The sequence below is a fragment of the Enoplosus armatus genome, chromosome 18 (assembly GCF_043641665.1).
Source record: "Enoplosus armatus isolate fEnoArm2 chromosome 18, fEnoArm2.hap1, whole genome shotgun sequence".
Lineage (NCBI taxonomy): Eukaryota > Metazoa > Chordata > Actinopteri > Centrarchiformes > Enoplosidae > Enoplosus > Enoplosus armatus.
Window position 1 is genome coordinate 8896977 of NC_092197.1, and position 21734 is coordinate 8918710.

Consider the following 21734-nt stretch of genomic DNA (forward strand, 5'->3'; position numbering starts at 1 on the left):
CTGTGATTTATGGCTGTTTTTGCATGCATTTTTGCCTCTTGAAGTGGACCAGGGGAATAGATTTTGCTAATGGCTGCCATGAAAGTATAGAAGAATATAATTCACTCCCAGCATGCATCTTTTTTTTTGTGTGTGTTTACAAGTTACATGTTTTAATGTGAATGTTACGGTTGAGAACAATTCCATTACAATGCCATTGCAATGTCGCTTTGTGTAAGATATGAAAACAGAATCCACCCAACAGATAAAGTGTACCTTGTTTTCATTTCATAATTTTCTTTCAGTGAATTGACAGTGGATGCAGGCTAATTACAAGCTATTGTTTTTTTTCTTTTCTTTTTGACAGCACAGATATTTAAATGAATGCAGACTCTCCATCCAGTTTTCAAATCAGTATCAGAACATTATTTCTCCTACAGTCCCATCCTTTTTATTTATAGTCCATGTTCAGTTTAGTACTTATATGTACAGTAATAACATCATAGAGGCATGTGGATACACACACACACACACACACACACACACACACACACACACTCACAAACCAAATGACAGCAGGCGGAGAGTGGAAGATGTGGATGTGTGAAGGGTGGTTGGCCAGTGATAATGGCCATCCATAAGAGTACATTTTTGGCCCTGTCACATGAATCACTACATCTATCTGACACACACACACACACACACACACACATACTGTACAAACATATGGCATGCGCTATATGGGTATGCAAATTGAAACTGGGGAACAAATACAAAAGGCTGGTTCTTCCCAGACGAAATAGTCTCCCCAGACCACAAGAACCCCTGACGTGCATAAATTCATTAAAAAATAAAAGGGACATGATCCAGAAGGGACCCCAGGACAGTCAAACCTGATCCAAAGAAGACCAGAGGATAATTTGACTTGACCCATAATGTGGTCAACCTGAACAGACCCTAACAGAGGAACAAAGGATACAAACACTGACAGCAGCATGATGCACCACCACCCAACGGGCAGCAGCGGTTGGAAAGAGCAGCAAAACATATCATCTTGTCCCTGCTCTTCACAGTTCACACTCTCTGTCTCACCTCAAAAAACACATTCTTTTCCTGCAGTCACCACCTGATCAGTGCTGATAGCAAGTCCACTTGGATCCACTTGGATATCGGACATATTGACACAGGGGCCGGAGACCAACTGTGTTCCTATCTAACACAATTCTGTTACACTTTGCCGTAATGCCATGATGAGAAACATGCCCTATTGTTATATAGCTTCCTATGACAATCACATTTGTCTTCTGTAAATTTAAAAACTTTACAAAGTTGAGTGAAGTCGCTCAGGATAAATATTTTATCACACACCACACCCTGAGAAATTAATTCTGTTCGAATCGGGCTCATGTGTTCGTCTTTGGATAGACAGGCACTCTGTCCTGACCATTTCCTTTCCTTCCAATCAGCTGCACAGCAAGAATGCACCGCCATGAACGGCTGTTAGATGTCTGGGTTGTGACAAAAGGGAAACAGTGGTTGGGAAGGAGAAGAAAAATAAGTTTCACCTGATTTGTGAAGGCGATGCTGCCACCCTTGTCACTCTGATGCCAAAGACGCTTTTCACAGAAAGGAAAAGATACAGTAAGGAAGAAAAGAGACAAAACCGCTTTTGATAGGCGCTCTGTACTAACTCCTCATCATCGCTCACCTCTCAAACTAAGACGACACCACAACATGAATAATTTGTGAATCTGGCAAGCCCACAAGACTCGCAGGCATAAACACAGCCACATTTCCATGTTCCTCTGTAATTCTCAGTAATTATCTCCTTGGTGCACACACACAGTAGCTTCTACTGGGTAGTTGAGTCAACAAACATTATAAGGCAATTTCTTCCCACATAATGAGTAGCCATGAGACAGTGAGCCAGACTGTTGAGGTGAAGGGTTAAGCTGCTCAAGGTTGATGAGATGCTTCTTAATTCTCCTCCTAAAATAAATGGTCTGCTTGCTCCTTCTTTTTTAAGCTCCCTACATTGAATTTAGCGTTTACCTTTTTATTCTTCCCCACGCACGGGTGTGTGTGGGTGTGTGGGGCAGATTTGTGAACTATGTGTGTTTCAAAACAGCTCAAATGAAGACACGTTGGCGTTGAACCACTGATGGTTATTCAGATAATAATAATGTTGCATATGTTTATTATATGTTGAATTAATTAAGTCCAAATAACTTCAGTCACTAGATGCCATACACACACTGTCTGCAGTGTATTCACACGTTTAGTTGCTTTTACATAGATAATATATGGCGATGTAATGAGTCTGGCCTGAAGCACTGAAAATTGGGGCAGTATATTTGCTGTAGTGTGTATAGTTTAAAGACCCACTTCACCATTTTTATGCATTCATTTATTCAGTTTACTAGTACTACTCAACCTGTAAAAACAGTGTAATATTTTAACACTGTGGAGTGACTCTGTAGGGAGTTTTCTGTAGCTGAGATAAGCTTTAATGATATCATCAATGTTATCTACACTTGGACTTGGAGTTTATAAATTCTTTACAGAAAGGCTGCGTTAGAAACTGGGGTCGTGGCATTTGTGAGACGTGGATGTTTACAAGGTTGGGAAAATATGCTATTGAGTTGCATTATGGGAAGTGTAGGATCTAATGTTTTTTATCGAGATTGACCCATACTAAGACCCCATTTACACCTACATACATCCTGTATCTGAGGAAAGCATGTCAATGAAGCTGTAAATGCACACAAAATGTGTTGCAATAGGAATGCTACTGGATGGACCCGGCCACATCTGGAGGGGGTTGGATCTCAGCCAGGTGTAAATGCAACAGTTTGGCCACATTCCAGATAGCATCTTCCCATTATCTACAGCTAGCCTCAGAAAAAAAGTATAAATAAGTAGAGCCTATACGCTTACAAGAAAGCTTATTAAGACTAAAATGTAAATGCAAAGCCTCATGATCAGATGTCACTGATACAGTAACATATCGTACAGATGGTATGTTAATACCAGGTTTTAGAGAGAGGTGTAAAAGTCAGGTAATCTCTAATCACCTTTCTACATACACACCATCTTTTTTACATTTGCACAGTGCCAAACTCTTGCTTTGGAAAATGCAACATGTGAAAAAATAAAAATAAATGTAATTTGTTAGGCACAAGTGAGTGTTGAGTCACTTCTTGATCTGCTGGGGCTGGATTGTACCTCATCTGTACGTCGCTTTGGACTAAACCGCAAAATGAAGTCTTGCATATTTGATCAATGAATTCACAGGCTTGGTGTTCAACAGCAAAAAAACGTGTACTTTCTTCACATGTTGCAGCAGCTGACTTCCTGCAAAGTTTGTCTCTTGCTCACATATTGACATCTTAGCAGAGGGAATTTAGCAAAAAGCATGCATGTGTAAGAGGAGGTTCTTAAAGCCTCAGTAATTTTTGTGACATAGTAGACATAAGGTGAGCACGTTTGGGAGATTGTGAAAGCTTTGCGTGTGTGTGCTCAAACATTCGTGTGGGTCTGTGTTTACCTTTGTGGGGGTTTGTGTTTGCTGGTGTGAGTCAGTGCACATGTGTACGCTAGTGTGATCATTCCTGAAGCCGTAACTCTCTGCTCAATAACTCACATGCCAAGGCAGGACCTAATAGACCCTAGCCTAATATCAGCTAATGTCAGAGAGGCTTATAGCTGACTACCTGCTTTTTGACTGGGGAGAGAGAGAGCGAGAGAGGGAGGCAGAGAGAGGTGGATTGGTAGAGGCAGCGATAAGGGTTGAGAAGGAAAATGAATAGGAGAGTAAATGGAAAGAGAAAAGGCTAAATCAAAGGAGCAAAGCTGAGCAAAAGTTAGAGAGCGAGACACTGGGACTAACTGTGAGAGAAATGCAAAAGATAGCAGTAGTGCACCAAATGAGGTTTCTTAAGCATGCTGGATTGTGAGGCAGTAGTCAGACGTTACACACAGGTGGAGTTAAATCATACAGGAGAGTAAATGGATGCAAGGCTTATGCAGCTCAAAGAACAAGAAAGTAGAGTCAGTACACCAAAACTCCTTGCGCATCTTTATGCAACATCAAAAGACAATGTTTGAATCCGTGATGGATCTTTGTCAGTTCAAACAATTACCACCCTGTGTTGACCCTTACAGTATATGTTGACAGCATGTCTTAGTTTGCCTGATGTGGATCACCTGCAGAAAAACATTTTGTCCTGATTTTTTCATTTTAAATACATGTGATACAGCGTCCACAACTAGTCATCCAGAGTACACGCAGACATTAAGACTTCACCCAGTTTGTAGTAGAAAGTGTTGTTCTCTTTGCTGATCACAGGGGCTAAGCGTGTGATTCTCAAGCAATCTGGTACTTAATAAAAAGTAATTTAAAGAGACCGTATGGGGATAAATCCTGGTCTCTTTCTCATCTATATTTGTGGATGTCCTCTTGTCCTCCTTTCAAGAAAGAGCATTACTGGAATTTTACACATATCTGAATTAATTTCCTGATCATTTGAAATTAACTTTTACCCTTAAAGAACTTCCATTGTCAAGACATTTTGATAACAAGATAGGTTAATTTCCTGATCATTTGAAATTAACTTTTACCCTTAAAGAACTTCCATTGTCAAGACATTTTGATAACAAGATAGATACAATGATGCTGATACTATAGCCACATCCATAGATTATTTGGTATGTCATGTATTTTTTTAAAAGAGACAGCAATCTTATACAAAAGGTATCATTAGGTAAAAGGTGGTAAAATAAGAAATACCCCTTTGTCCAGAATGTCGTTCCGTCCTGGACCTCATTCTGAAAGGCAATTATAGGAGTGGGTTCTGAACACAGAGCAACTTTACAACTCGTTGTATTGCTCCCCATAGAAAGGTGTTTTCGAAAGTGTTTTCTAAACCGTTGACTGTTCCTCCTTTTTTTTTTCATAGTTTGCCACCTGTGGTCCTGCTGAAGTAGTTTCACGTAGACCTGTTTGACTGAAGGGCTAATTCATCATTAAAATGAAAGTGTATTTGTTATTGATTAAACAGCCTCTTCATTTCTCCACTTAGAGACTTTGCAATTACACAGAAAATATGACAGCATACTCAATTTATCCTGTTCCACTCTCAAGCCACCCTACCTTTGTATAAAGTCCTACATTTCTATTTCTCATAAATGACGCTTTAGGAGAAACCAGGAACAAGGACAATGATTTGTTGTATTTAATTAGCTTATAGCTGGTGATGCTGTTATGCTAGACTGATAAAATCACTTGCATGTGCAGCAGTGGATCAGTGAATCAATAGTAGTCTGAAGGGTGAAAAATGAGAATATGCAGCATAAAGCATAAAACCCTCAGCCTCTGACTGTGATGTTGCCTCACAGGGGGGTACGCTAACAATGCCAGTCTTCAAAAATGGCTTCAGCTGCCTCCCACTTTCATTGAAGGAAAACTGTTTGGAGTAATTTGTGGACCTGGGCTAAATCCTGAATTAGTGGCTAGATGTTTTTAGTATTGATTAATGAACTACTGCTGCAGCAGTGACCTGCAGGGTGGCAGCTATTGTAACTTTGTATCCCCTCTGGGGTGCTATCTGTCTTAACTCTTCCCCTTCCTCATCCCTCTCTCCCCATCACTCTGCCCTGCTTTTCCAAGATTGTTGCCTTATGCTGTAAATTTACTGTTCATAAATTATTCATAAATATCAATTTATAAATAGATGGCAGCTGCAAGCCATTTTTCAGTTTTATTCAACTGTATGAAGTTTGCTATGAGTATCGAGTATTCGCCCACACTCACCTCTGCGAGGCCATACTATAAAGCAGTTAATTACCACTTCTGTGATGTGATTTGCAGAGCCTGTCTTTCAAGATGGAACTACAAAAAATAGCTTTACTTCAGTTAGTCATGTCACGTTGATAGACAGAATACCAGATAACATAATAACATTTAATCAAGCCTTCATGTCAGTCATATCACTCTGTATTTACACTGTAAAATAAAAGAATACAAAGACTGCCTCGCTGTTGTGGCCTATTACTGCCGATCAAATACAAGACAACAGAACTGAGGAAAAATTGTGATGAGACCCTTAAACGTCCTTTGTGTATCTTTTATCCATCAGGATGGCAGAAAATAAACCCAACCGTAATAAAAGTTTTCCTGCTTTAGTGATGGATGCACACAGCTTGTATACAAAGATACACACTCGCACATATAAATACATGTGCATCAAGTTCTCCTATCAAAGTTTCAGAGCTAGTTCTTGTTTTATGCTCGTTTTATTGGGCAAAGAATAAAACGAGCGTGAATTTCTCAGTCCACAATCACCATTCTGGTAGCATAAAATTTGAAGAGCTTTGCAGTTTATTCTATTCTACCGAAAATAAATGATTTGTGTATCTTTTGACTGACTGTTAAGTCGTCTTTTTTTCCGTCAAAATAGGAGATGGTCAGAGTGCTCTGCCTCTTGATTGGTGTGCCAAGGAAGGACAGATAACCTCTCGTTGTAGTTTGTTGTACTCTATCAAATTCTGGGAAGTGCTGCTCCGCTTTCAGGGTGATGACATGAGAGTCTGTCAGGAACAGACTTTTTAACTGCTGGTTGGGGTTCCTCGTAACACTGCGGTGTCTGTGTGTGAGTGACTAAGAGAAAGAGGGAGACAGACAGAGAGGGGGGAGATAGAGAGAGCCGGTGAGAAAGTGGAAGTGGAATAATAAAAAGAAGGAAAGTAATGGCTCTAATCAGTTCCACAACTAGCTGGCCTGCATGCCCTCTGCATTACCAAGCTTCATCTCTATGGTAATGCTCCCAGCCACCAGAGTTCATTTCCACAATTTCCTAAAGCAGGCCAACAAAGATATCAAGGTACAAAAAAAATGTCTATGCACTCTCACGTTGTATTTCAATTGGATGCACGACCCCAGGGAATAAAAATTAGGTTGAGTGGTTTGTGAGTATCTTAAGGGGAGAGAGAGTGACAAAAACAATGAGTAATATAATATTGTACAACAAGGAACACGTGTAACACTTTCCCTATCACCCTGCTCTCTGTATCCCTGCACCAAGGCATATTTTGAATCCTAAATTTTTCAAACTTTTCTGGCTAAATTAGATCCTGTGTCAAACATGCCATATATCTGACAGGCACCACAGTAATGACCACTGCTTTTGATTGGTCGGGCAGCATTTTGCTACTTGTAAATTAATTACAGTAATTGTCTACCATGACGCTCACATACGAACACAAATGCACACAATCACTCATGCGCACACACACACACAAACTCAACAGTGTACTCTCCATCAGAGGCTATTTCATTGACAGCATCGCCTCACAAGTCTAATCAATATTGGCCATGAAAAGTCACCCGATCTCCTCCTCTCAGTAGAATCATTCATCAACTGAGCAGTGGCTGCAGCAATAATATGAGATTGCAACACAAGTCTCAAGGTAAACATCTCTGATTGTTTTATTACGCAGCGAATTAGCCTGTTTTCGGATGCTGTCCTTTAATAACTATTTAATCGTTCTGCTGGGGCCTGTGCCCTGGGTGACACTGGGTGCTTTATCTTTGTTATGACTCATCCGACAGGCCCCCACTCACGCCGAGCGTTTATTCAAATAACAGATATTACAGCTATTAAGCATATTACATGCAATTGGATCGGCTACGCACCCAAGCTCTCATAAATCTTTGATTGTGCAGTCCAACAAATTGGTGGATGGCTCTCAAGGGCAAGTGTGGCAACATTTTCAAAGCAATGGTAGGGGAAATGATGGGATGAGAGCCAGTTGGATTGATTGATAATGTGATTGGACACATTAAATGTTTAATTCAGAGATTATTTGATGTAGTAATATAATTCATTCATTTCATAATGAATGTCAATGTCTTACATTTGAAAATCTGTCCCTCTTCCTTTTATTATTAAAGGGTTGGTTCATCCAAATGACAAAATTACACATTTTTTCATAGGGACTACTTTTTCAGTATGGTGCCACCTAAAACCATCCACAGCAGGTTATGGGGATTTAGAGTAATCAGGTTGTTGTTTTTGGAAAGACACAAATGAAATTCAATTCACCTTTATGGTGGTGGGGTTGGAGCTTGTGCAGATGTCTTCAACATCTGGGCTAATAAAGTACAAACTGTCTGCATGGATAGGTACTACTAGATGTAAGAAACTATATTGTTAGGTGAATTGGCTGTTTAAATAATTGAGTAATTTGAGGTGTACTGCAGCAGCTGGCTATAAAATTTAGGTAAAATCGAAAGGCATTTTGAGATATTTGACATTACACAGCCTGTGTATGCCACACTGCCAGTTGGCCTTTGCATGCTGCTGAATAACAATAACTTTGGATTCAGACTTAAGTGAACATTCTATCCTCTGTTTTCAGTTTGACCATACATACCTTTTTGCATATCATATAAATTTTGTGGTGGAGACAACTGAACAAGGCCCTTTTTTCTTTTGTCTGTGCTGCCTTTTGTTGCACGCTTCTCTTTCAAATGCTGAGTAATTATGCCAGTTAGGGATGAATCCAAACAGCATGGCAACCATAGAAATTACAAACATGCTGTGTCATGCTGGATGTCAAATTTTCTGTTGGTTGTTATCTGGCTCTCTTGTGGAAGGAGAAGATTGGGAGGAGACCGTTGATGAATGTACACCACATGAGCATAACTGGCATTATCCACTTGCAGCTGTGCCATGGTATATTTTAATCAAACACTTGGTAGAACAGTGTTTTTGTTTTGTTTTTTACATCTTTGAAGATGTAAGAGATGTAGCATTGCATATTGCTTTTCTCATAATTTTTCATTTTATTTCAATTTGTAGGCAATCAGGGAGCCAGCCTTTGCCACCATCATTTTGCAGTGTTTCACACTTCTTTTGTTTTGTAGTTTTCTTCTATTCCAGTCATATGTCAAAAGCAGGAACAAGATCTGGTAAAAGCGCAGGCTGCTTCCTATAAGAAGGTTTTGACCATAAAAGATTGTCATCACTCAGAAAAGTGTTTCTTTTGTCAAGCCAGAAAGGTGTTATCTTCCTGTATATTATATATATATATATATATTTCAGGCAAAGGTATTGTCTTCCTCCCTCCTGGTCTCTGTGCATCCATTCTGACAGCCTTTCAGCTTACCCAGAAAGCTGCAGCCCTGCTTGTCTTCAGTCTCCATAAATTCTCCAACATAACCCCCGTCCTATCTGCACTGCACTGGCACCCAGTGGCTGCCCACATACAGTTGAAAACACTGTTGTTAGCCTACGAGGCTACCAAGGGCACAGCACCCCCGTATCTCCAGATCATGATTCCACCCTGCAGTCTCACGCTCGGCTTCTGCTGCACTGTCCCTCCCTTCTCTGCGGTAAACCGGCCATCACTCTGGCGCGTCCTGACTCCTTAACCCCGTATCGGTTTGGACTCCTCTCCCCTCTGGCTTCCTAGTGGAGAAGTAATCTTTCCACCTCACTCACAACTGCAATCACTTCCTATCTGACATATTCTGAAAACTCCCTGCGACCAGCTCACCTCTGAACTCCATCTCTGTGCCCAACCTGACTCCTACCATCCTACTTCTCTGCCACACAAACACACACACACAATAGCTAGACATTTGTTGTTATTGTTACTGTGTAATTTCATTATTATATGTGCACCTGTTTATTAGCTGAACACAATTGCTGAGAGATCAACACTTCTTGCAGTTAATAATCTTTTCATATTTAATCATTTTCTGTTTACACCCTGGACTATCTAAGTTGTGCTTTATACCATTTTGTGCTGTCCTACACAAAAAAAGTTAGTTTTTTTCCCTTTGAGTCCAACAGAGCAAAACCAAGAGAACCCTGCAGTCTGCACATAAAGAGCAGTAACATAAACACAGAGAAACACCGATGTTCCCTGACTAATCCTGGAACCATTAGACTTTCCTTTGGCACAGAGAAAGAGCAGCCTCTAGTGGTGAAGATTATGATTGGGCTTTTTTTTTTTCCTTTTTCTACCGCTCAGTTAGTTATTTATTCACCATTAAAGAAAGTGCACGCTTACATTATCAAAACTTCTGTACTCCATTGTTATTCTATAAGTGTGGCAGGATGCACTTCAGTGCTGGATCATTTGACAGGCCTTCAACTACAGCAACCTTGGCTCACATGTTTCATGAGGCATTACACACAAATTCAGTTTGATGCAGTTATCTACTGTTTATTTGGAAGTGAAGATGACCTTGAAATTGAAATGGTCTTCTGTAAATGTCTATTGCTTTTTGAAGAGCTACTTCCTTGTTCAGCTTTGACCTAAGAAGGTTACACATTTTTCAATTAGCAGCTGAGCCAGAACAGAGACTGATAATCAGAATATAGCCTTTGTAAGCCTGGCACCAAGGATTTATATGTATATTCAATGCTCATTTCCTCAGAGGAATTATGGAGTCTTTGTTAGTGCTTGCGTCAGTCCACAAAGGCAGCTTCTAAATTAGTGGAAAAGAGCATCCTGTATGGTTTCCTCATTGTTAGGGAAGCTGTTCAATCCCAGGAGGTTCAGTCTTCTCTGGAAACTATGGATGCACTTTAATTCATTTCCTGAACTGATGGGTTGGCTGTCCCACAATTGTTTCTAAGATTGGATTTCTGAAAGCCAGAGTGTGCCATTTCAAGCCTGCAGAGTAGGCCTAGAGTGACTCTCTGGTAGGTGATACAATGTGCCCTCTAAATGGTCTATATACTGTTTTCGTAACTATGATTTCAGCTTTCCAAAGGGTTTAGCCAAAAGCCTGTTGTTGGTATTGTTGGTCCCTGGTAGGTTGACCTCCTATTCGGTAGATGAGTCCGAATTTTTAAACGCAGTGAAGGAAAATGAGACGGAAACAGAAGAGACCAGAGCCCAGTAGTGGATATAATTTTCCAATAGAAGCCACTATTGAAAAGCACCCCCCGCCTGTATTGTTGTCAAGATGAGTCTTGAGGTTGTAGATAATGACCTGAGTTGTTGTGGGATGTCAGTGAAGTTAAGATGTAGTGAGTACGGTCTAATGTGTCTGATCAGCGCTGCGATGTGAGGATGAGGTTTCTACATGAACAAAACAGCACAAGAGCCAATTACCTCTGACCATGTTTAGATAAGTACCACTCAATATCAGTTACGCAGTCACAAACTCAGATAAATATACTCACTCAGACATATGTGTGAACACACCTGCTCTCATACACACAAACACAGACACAGGCACAAAAGCATTTTTCTAAATTGACTTGTAGATAGCTCTCATCTGTGCCTATCACCAGACTGCCTGTGATTTGCTGCCTGGAGGAGAGAGCAGCTGTAGCTGGGAGAGTGAATAAGAGATGGAGGGAATACAGGAAGGAATGCAGAGAGCAAACCAGAAAGGGTTACTGCTGGGGACTAGGCGAACAATTGTTACACTCTATGGGAGAAATACTGGCATCGACGCCTGGCTGTGAAAATCAAAAGAAAATACTATTTGCATGAGCTTCGGTATGCTTTAATAATCAGATGTATCTTTACTGTGTTTGAATTGAAATAGTACACACAGAGGGCAGGAAGAGACATGGAGAATGAGGGAAAGAGGGCAAGAGAGAGAAGGAAAAGAGAGTTAATATACATGCATGAACTGGTCTTGAATATTTGCATTCATCCCACCAGATATAATTTGTACGGCTTGTGTTTTGGAGATTCTCATTCAAATGGGAAGAGTTTGCCACTCAAGTAGGATAGGAGGCCTGTTTGGCCAGGAGGGAGCCCAGTGTCCACTGCCCTTAATGAAGACACATGGGTACTGAATGAAACATGAGTAAATACACAAGTCTGCAAGTCCAGACTCACATGTGGCCTGGTGTGTGGGAGGTTGTTATGTATGGTATGGTTGTGTAGGTGAATGATTCCTAAATAAGCTCGGCTCATATATAATGGACTAATAAAAAAAAAAAGAGTATAGATTAAACCAGGAGTAAGTCTTAATCTTGAAGAGCAAATCCTGCTTTAAAAAGTATTATGAATTTGGCGCATGGAGCCCTGCATAAAGTTAAAATCTGAATTTCAGCCACTTGTGTTAACTCCTCATTAGTGGCAGTGTGTGCACACAGCTCTGGCCTGAGCTGCGTATGAGGGCCAGAACAGATCACAAAAAGCCCATAGTCGAATGGAATTGGAAGAGTCAAATCAGACAAAATGATGGAAGCAGAGGAACGAAATGTTCATAAACATGAACATGCATATGTTATATCTCTGCAAAAGGTATGAGGCAGTGTGTCAGTCATTATATTTTATAGATATGTTAGATGGAATTTTGGCTAAAGAGGCCTACTCAAGGCAGACATTTTTACATGTCTTATTAGTAAAAGCACAGGTCTAATTAAAATGTTACGAGGACGGCATTCAATTTATGTTAGCAGCAGTTGGAGGGCCCTGGTATACGCTGGCTCACTGTCACACTGTGGCTTAAAGGGACAAATCATTAAAAGAATAGTTTGACATTTTGGGAAATACGCATTTGCTTCATGGCAGAGCGTTGGATGAGAGGACTGATACCACTCCCATGTCTGTAGGGTGAATATGGAGCTACAGACTGCAGCTGGTTAGCCTTGTTTAGCATAAAGACAGGAAACAGGGGGAAACGGCAAGCCTGGCTCTTTCCAAGAGTAACAAAATCAGCCTACCAGCACCTCTACAGCTCACTAATTAACACGTTATATGTTGTTTGTTTAATCAGTACAAAAAACAAAGTATAAAAACAACAATTTGTAGTTTTGCGGGGGGTTATGTGCCAGACTATTCCTTGGCCGAGAATAACTTCCTGGTCTCCGCTGGTTGCCTGGCAACTGATCAGAGCCAAGAAATAGTCACTTCACTATGATCAGTTGTTGTTTTTACACTTTGGTTATTGTACATATTAAAGAAAAACTAAAGTGTAATTGTACATATTCAACAGATATATGACGTGTGTCCCCCACGTTTCCAGTCTTTTGGCTAAGCTAAGCTAACCAGCTGCAGGCTCTAGCCTTGGACAGACATGAAAGTTGTTTCGATCTTCTCATCTAAGTTTCCACAAGAAAGCAAATACGCGTCTATTTCCCTAAATGTTTTTCTATTCCTTTTGTGTTATTAATAAGACGTGTGCTTCACTATGACAAAGTCAAAGTCAATTTGTCACTTCAAGGTGAGGTAAGTTAGCCATGGACAGCTAACAGCCAAACCATAAGGAAATGATCTTTCTTGAAAGACAAGCAACAGGCTCGTCTTGCTAACCGCATTGGTATGTTTGGGTTGTAGTGGTACAGATAAATGTCTCCTCTTCTAATGAGCTGTCAGCAGAATAGATGCTTCAAGCTCCCTTCCTGCCACATATACACACACACACACACACACACACACACACACACACGAGCACAAACACAGTCCAAGGAACTGTGGTCTCACCAAAACCATGTGAACAGAAATCTTCAGGATTGACACTTTGACTGCAAAAAAGGGACAGATGCCACAACAATTTAGACTTAGATGGTTTTCCCTCAAGGGTAGAAGAGGAAGAAGAAGAAGAAGAAGAAGGTTAAGGACATTTAATGATTGCATGTGCACTCAGGTGCTGCGAAGACCTCAGGAACCACTAGTCTTTACAGTTTTTTTAATCCTCCAAATAGAGTCAGTTTTCAGTTTTTGTTTTCGAGCATCTCTGCAATAAACTATGAGATACTTCACCCTCTTGTACTCTATATTTTCCAACCCTAGAATGTGAAAGGGTGTTTTGACTAAAGAAAAGGAACACCTTGCAGAGCGTCAAGGACAGTCCGCATCTGGGCTTGAAAATCCATAAAGCTACATATCATCTTGGTCCACGCGCCTCCAAAGGTTCTCTGAGCCTCAGCGTGAAGCTGGCTGATTTAATTTAGCAATCAATATGTTTTCTGTGAGCATAAGCCACGGTAATCTTTTTACAGCACCTCATCTCTCCCTCTCTCCTCTCATCCTCTGCCCTTGAGTCAATCCTTCCACCCCTCCATTGTAACACTAAGGCTGTGATTGCGTCTAACAGGCTTTGTGCTCAGAGGAAGCAAAGAGAGAGAGACAGAAAGAGAAGGAACAGGATGAAAAATTGATATCAAGAAGAGTCTCTATGGCACAAGGTCTGTGCTCTGAGACTTGGTCCCATAAAAGTGGATTATGGGAATTGCTGCTGCTTGCCATGCTCTCAGAATGCAGCAAGACAACTCATCTTTTTGACGGGAAATGAACTGCAACTGCTTTGGTTCAACCAGAACGGTCTATCTACTGAGCAAAAATGGAGCTGAACATACACTATCTCTCTCCTTGTGGGACTGCTATTTATTTTGCAAGCGATTTGTCCTCCATGATATAGCATGGAGGTGCAAATAGATAGAAGAGTGAAAAAGGCTGGAAAATGTGTTTAGAGCTAATATTCCATTCAGACATCTCAGCTGTGGGTACATTTAATATTCTTTGTTACCCCTCACTGTAGCACAGTATGTGGATCTTCTTCTTCTTCTTCTACCCTTCCCTCCCACAACTCACACTTCCTGTCTCATTACTGTTCTTTCTTGTACTTATCATCTCCAGCAGAGAGAAAGAGAGAGATTCCAGGGGGTCTGTCTTATCTTTAGCTGCAGCTCTCTGTTCTGCCCTCAAACTGGGGGACACAACTGTTTTCTTTATTGGACCGCCAAGCATGATTCACACACACACACACACACACACACACACACACACACACACACACTCCCATGTTTTGGCCTTGTGCCCATGGTATTGTTGTTTACACAACCACTGTGTCTCAATAATCATAAGCAACCAATGAGCCTGACACCTTCATTCCAACCAAAACATGACGGTACATAAAACATTATCACAGAAAAACAAGGCAGAAGAACAGTGAAATCTCTGAATCCCTGTCCCTGAATGATTCAGGAGGCTGGCAGCTAGACGGGGCACCAGAACATGTCAGGATTGTAGATATTTATGGTGAACTTTTGTTGAGTTCAGAATTTGTAGCTGCACCCATGACTGTTAAAGATGACCTTTAGATAAAGTAGAGGTGTGATACTTGGCTGTTACCTATTAACAGTTTCTGGATAATTACCTTGTAAATTACTTAATTGTAAAGTAAACTTCTAGTTTGAGGAACTAAATGTTGTTTGCCTTTTCTTTCTTTCTTTCTTTCTTTCTTTCTTTCTCAGGGACAACAACTTCATTAAGGACTTTCCCCAACTAGCCGATGGTCTCATGGTCATCCCCTTACCAGTAGAGGAGCAATGTCGAGGGGTGTTGTCTGAGCCCTTACCCAACCTGCAGCTCCTTACAGGTGGGGGTGTGTGAGTTTGGGAATATTGCCTTTTTTTTAGTATTAGGCAAATAAACTTGGTTCACTTTCAGTGGCAGCTCTGTTATCTCTCTGTGATCCATTCATAGTCAATGGCAAAATTAATTTAGAACTGACCACAGTCAATATGACCCTCTAAATATGAGGAAAATATAGCACCCATGCTCATGTTAAACAAGATATGTCTGTGAAAAAACCCAGAAATTTATGTTTCAGTCATGAGGCTCTGCAGTCTAAGCCACTTTTAACATTTCCCCGGGTCTAAGAGAAGTAATAACATAGAAACTCTGTGTTCTTTTTTTTGTCATGAATCCAGAGTGCAAGATTATTTAAAAAGATATGGGCTGAGTATTCATCTTTGCCATTGTGCTGTTAAACTCCATCTCAAAATGTTATCATACACACAGAGTATTATGCACACACATGGCCACGCACATACACGTGCAGTGGACCTTGTAAACTCTCACACTCAACCTCCCGTTTCATCCCTTTATCCTTTTCTCGACATCTTGTGGGGGATAGAGTCACTTAGACATTAGGCTTGAAACCTGCACCTCCACCTCTGCTCCCTAATCCCTCCATTAGCTAAATTGTCATTCGGTCCACATTGACCCCTGAGACTTTTACTTGGGTTCTGCTTTCACCAGAATTGGACACATACACACACATAGAAACTAAATTGCCCTTTTTTTCACTGTGCATGAATGTCTCAGGTGTGAAACGCTTTGCAGAGGCACAGAATCAAGGTTCTCGTAAGCAGTGTATTTATTTTTTTCTCCCTTGCTCTTCACTTTTGTGGCTTTAGTTCTAAACTGGTGTGAAAGTTTGGTAATTGAATTGCAGAGAAAGGCGAGATTGCTCCCACTTCTAATGTCAGCAATCCAATTGGAGTTCAAGTTGCGCTATATCTGCCATTGATCCGGGAGCAGCTGGGATATGGGCTGTGATAATAAATGATGTTAAGGCAATAATGGATAACAATAGATCCGCAATAAACGGTTCAAATGAAATGATGGATTTCATTTATGTATTCATTTATTTTGAATCTCAGCTGCTCTTTATGAAACTGAGTTTTGTAATTTGTCAACACATACAACAGTTTAACTCCTTCTCCTTCCATCTTAATTTGTCTCCTTGTTCCCTTTTTTTCTGTCTTGTCATAGGGGATGCCCAGTTCAGTGAGGCAGTGGGCTATCCCATGGTTCAACAGTGGAGAGTGCGCAGCAATCTGTACAGAGTCAAACTCAGCTCCATCACCTTATCTACAGGTCAGTGTCTGAATAATTTGATCCTTTTTGTGTATCTGTCCGTGCCCTTGATAGATCTTGTTTTTGACATTAATTGCACATTTACCTTATCATCCAACCCCTCCTTCCCACCCCTCTGGATGCAAAATCGCTATTCTCCCATCTCCTCCTTGACCTGGTAGGCTTTTCTAAGGTGCTGAAGACACTGTCAGCAGAGAGCACACGTGAGGAGCTGCTGGCTTTTCTCCAACAATACGGCAGCCACTATGTGTCTGAGGCTCTGTACGGCTCCGAGCTCAGCTGCAGCATCTACTTCCCCAGCAAGAAGGCCCAGCAGCAGCTCTGGCTGCAGTACCAGAAAGGTGAGCTTGCTGACATACAGAAAGGAAGGTCAAAGATGCATAAAGGCTGAAGTCTAGAGGGATGAATAGACACGATCCTCTCATGTCAAAGACAGAGGAGACATACCCTTTCTCAAAACACCATATTTTGAGAAAGGGCATGTCTCTGAATCAGGTTTATTGCCAAGTAGGTTTTCACTTACAAGGAATCTGCCTTGGTATTCTGGGTTTTTTTTGGGGGGTGATGGTGGTGGGTTAGGCTGGGCTCTTTCTGAAATCCACATTCATTCTACGCTGTCTTTAGAGCGTTGAGCTCCAAGTTGTTCTGTCCACACCAGGTCACCAGATGGTCAATCTTCCACCTGTAGGCGGACTCATCCCCTTCAGAGATGAGCCTGAGGGTGGTGTCATCCGCAAACTTCAGAAGCTTGACAGACTGATGACTGGACGTGCAACTGTTTGTGTACAGGGAGAAGTAGTGAGGGAGAAAAAGTGGGAACTTCAGGAGTGATGGGGCTACTATCAAGTGTAACCAGGACAACATGACCATTTCTAAATCAAGGAAAGCAATCTATCACAAATACACAGTGGACAAAAGTAGAGCAAGATTTACTATAATTTTACAGGAGGTAGGGGTTATACTTTGACTATAAACTAAACTGGGTTATGTTTAAAGACTTCATCCTCCCTTAATTCGCCTCCTGGTTAAAAGGCAGCATAAGCTGCATGAATTGAATTAAACATCAGTGTGACTTAACAGCATCCCAAAAGCATCTTGCAGCACTGTTCCATTTAAATGGTGTTTTTTAATCCTGTTTATCCATGATCCAAAAAAGTGATGATTTTCAGTCTAGCCATTCAGTGCGACATTGATTGGCTCCTGAGTTTCAAAATAAATACCATTACATATTTGCTCACCTCGTAGGAAAAACTGATTTTGGGTCAAGGAGGACCAGGAGTGAACACCCACGCCCCTTTAAAAGGTTTAATATAACAAATCTGTTTTCAGTGCCAACATGCTTTATGGCAGGAACAGGATCCATGTGCCACAGGGGAAAAAGGTTTCATTTTAACCAAACACTACAGGAGGTGGTTTTAATGACTGAAACATATCTGTAAAATCACCTGATCAAATGTTTGACTGGACTCAAAACGTTCAACCCCAGCACTACGAAGGGAAGTTGTGCTAAATACAGTACATAAAACCTGATAGAAAGTAGTACAGTAGTACACTTCAAGCAGTGGTGGAAAGTAACTGAGTACATTTACAACTTTGAGCTACTTGTAATTTACTTGATTATCTCCATATTTTGCTACTTTTTACTTTCTCCTCCACTACTTTTATTTAACAGCTTCAGTTGCTACTAATTTAAGAGATTAAGATTTTACATACTATACAAATTTGTTCCATCTCAACCGACTACATTACAAAGCTTACATGTTAATGCATCTATAGTATTAATCCAATAATATTTATATAATAATGACAGGGACCATCCAGCTGCGTGAGTTCTGTTATTTTTGATACTTTTGAGTACATTTTGCCGATAATGCTTCTTAAACTCCAGTAAGATTTTGAGTATAGGACTTTTATTTGTAACCGTCTATATATTGTCATATTTCTACTTTTACTACTTTTACTACTACTTTTAAGTGAAGAATCCATATTTCTTCCACCACTGACTTCACAACATGACAAGGCTATAAAGTGAGCGTCCTGTTTTTGAAAATTACATGGGTTTCAAAAGGCCACATTATTGCACCATTATTATCAGGATTATTTCCTTTTCACCCACAACTACCTACAGCGTAAATCAAAATATGTTTAAATGGAACTCTGCAGTCAGCCAATTATAGTGACAAAAGAGGTTTGCTTCTACTAGGTAAGGGTCACAGTGAAAAAACAGAAATTGTATAAATACACATATTTGATAAAAGCGAACATGAATGCTAGAATGGTGTGAAGAAAAACTGCTGCTGATGTTTTAGTTGTTTGTTTCATAAATGTTTATTGCACTCAGATAATCAACAATACAAACATGAATTTGACTACACAGAAATGTCCGTAATGTGTTCAACCCATTGTAAAATTCACAGCCTCCAAAGGACATAACACCTTAAACACATAGGAGTTTGGTTCATGGACATACAGTATTGCAGTATTACGATTCAATGGGATAAATTAAATCAACTGTGAAGAAGTATGCAAGGAAATTCTTTCTAATGTTCTAATGACATAAACATATTAAGGTGATGTGAGACACTCTGATTTTCAGCACACTGACACAAGGACACTTGATTTTTCTAGCATTTTATGCATTTTTCTGTCACTGCTAAAAGTTTGATTATTCTCTAGTAATGACTACTTCTAGTGAGCACTTGAATAAAGTGTAAACACTGGAAAAAAACAGTTTTGATGGCAAGGTTGACATGCAGCTGAGGCTATCTTGAGTTTAACTATTAGTTTGGTGTTGAGATATAACATGGCCTAACAATAAAAAAAAATACATCATGTAAAACAAAAATGCACAAGCATATGACTGTGACAGACTTCACCAGATACTTAAATTCAGTTCTATCTTTTTTTTTTTCTCATCGCTTTGCTTATGTAGAAATATAAAAAAAAAAACGGTACAGTTTGATTCTCAGATATGTATGTATTTTGCTGTTGAATAGGGCTCCAGGTGCAGAGTTAAGGTCAGCTTTGTGAAATTATTTATTTTTAAGGCTGAAACTGAGTCAGTATGCCATATGCTCTTGTGAGCAAACCTGGACTGGAAGATACGTATTGCCTCAGAGAAGGCATATTTACTATTTACGACTTTATAGACACAATATATTACACATATAGCATTGATGGGTGGGTTTCAATGATTAACTTGATTCCCCGTATTTAGGCCACTAAATATGTTGATTAAAGGTGCCTTTTATTGTTTTTACCTGAAAGCATCATCTCTCTAATGCTTCATATGGACTCAAAAATTTAATCTACATGATAACATAATCAATAAAATACATGCAGATGTTTACGAATTTAATATTGACTAATATTAGCACTAACTAGCAAAACACTGTATATGGCTGTTGTCTTTGCCATATCTACCAACACTGGAGAACTCAGGTTGCCAGTTGTCTTGTTGTGAATAAAAACCTGAGGGAGACATAACAACATGGAATCAACAACCCAGTGTCACAAAGTCAGGTTTGGTGTGAGGTTGGAGTTTTCACTCATCATTATCTCAGCAGTGCTATTATGAACACTCCTGCCAGTGATCCCTTCCAAAAATTGTGTAGCCACAAGCCAGGCGTGAGGAAACAATGGCATGTGAGAACAAGCTCTCTAGAATAAACATCAGGTTTGGACCAACATTATTCAAGTTGCAGATGTCTGCTGTTGGCTATACTGGCATAACAACACAAAGTAATTCATAGAGGATTGTATTGGAATAGAAAGAACAGAGCCTTGACATTTTTAAGGACTTTTCAAGTTACAAAGGTCATCTGAGGCCTTAGAACTTTGCTACTTTGTTCACAATGGACACAGTTCTCAGAAGTAGGACTAAAATTAGGGGCTACAGTCTTTGTGATCATAAGTAAAGCTGCAGGTTAAACAAAAAGCAAGCAGAAAGGGATGTAGAGGCCTGAAATATTAGTGAGACGTACAACTGTGCAGAACGGCTAGAATAGGATCCAGGTTACCTCAACCTGCCCCCTAGTGACATAGGTGAGGCTGTGGCTGGGAAGTCAAAAAGTTTGAATGAAAGAACATACAGAGAGAACAGGGTTTGTACTGTAGATCAGACAGTAGATTTTAGTAATCTTTGCTCTACACTGCTTCAAAATGTTCTCAGTTGGTTACTCAGGTTGTGGCTGATGTACACGGGGTAGCTATTAACAAGTACTGGAAGAATATTTATAATAATGTGGTCTACAAATTAAACATCAGTAACTCTAATTCTCTTTGCATTAACTCAGCTACCCTCACAGAAGCTTTAACAAATATAGACTTATTTAAATAAATGTATTGTAGGCCTGACAATGTCAGTAAAACATGTAAACCCACAGAACCCCAGTAAATGACATATCACCATTGCTCTCTTTTCTGTAGGTAACTTAATATTCTACACTAAATGTTCCCTGACTGTTACTGAATGCAATTCAATGTATGCTGATACTTGGTTACTGCTTTGCCATTAGCTAACTGCACAGTAAACTTTAAAGCTGCCAGCTGCATTCAGCAACATCAACGTTAGTCTGTGCTACTAAAACCTAACACTAGGAAACAGTGTCGTGTCAATAATAAAGTGCTTCACAGGCCAAAAGCCTTGGTATGCTTTATTTCATATGTAAATACATGTTCATTTTCAGCTCTTCCTCTGCACCTTTTTCTTCTTTTGCAAAGATTAGCCAAATCAGTGAAAGCCATACATCACACACAGTCAGGCTGAATGGTGGCTATAGCACTCAGTAATAGAGGAAGGAAAATCATCTGTACTTTGTGCCTGCATTAGCTCTGACATCAATGGCTTCTTTCGCTTATTTTAATGATACAACTTGTGCCAGTATTCTCTGATGTAAAAAGGTCTGTTTTAGTGTTCCATTAACATAATCAGGTAAGAGGCAGCTTAAGTAGCTGATTTTTAATTTGGCTTTAAAGTGAACCAAACTGACTAGAACATTCATTTAATAACCCATTGAAAGCTGGAGTGAGAATTGCTTGGACTGCAGCCAAACTAAAGTGACAGATAACAGTGTGTTTCTACTTTTTCCAAACTTCCATACACACCT

General features: G+C 40.1%; 1 protein-coding gene across 2 annotated transcripts in view; it reads left to right on the forward strand.

Annotated features, from left to right (window-relative positions):
• The window catches only part of LOC139301041 (astrotactin-2-like), a 241614-nt gene that overhangs the window by 165057 nt on the left and 54823 nt on the right, over window positions 1-21734 (forward strand). For both annotated transcript variants that reach the window (XM_070924304.1, XM_070924303.1), the window contains 3 exons: window positions 15216-15340; window positions 16522-16626; window positions 16788-16967. In XM_070924304.1, the coding sequence (XP_070780405.1) occupies window positions 15216-15340; window positions 16522-16626; window positions 16788-16967 (410 nt within the window). The remainder of the gene's footprint in view (window positions 1-15215; window positions 15341-16521; window positions 16627-16787; window positions 16968-21734) is intronic.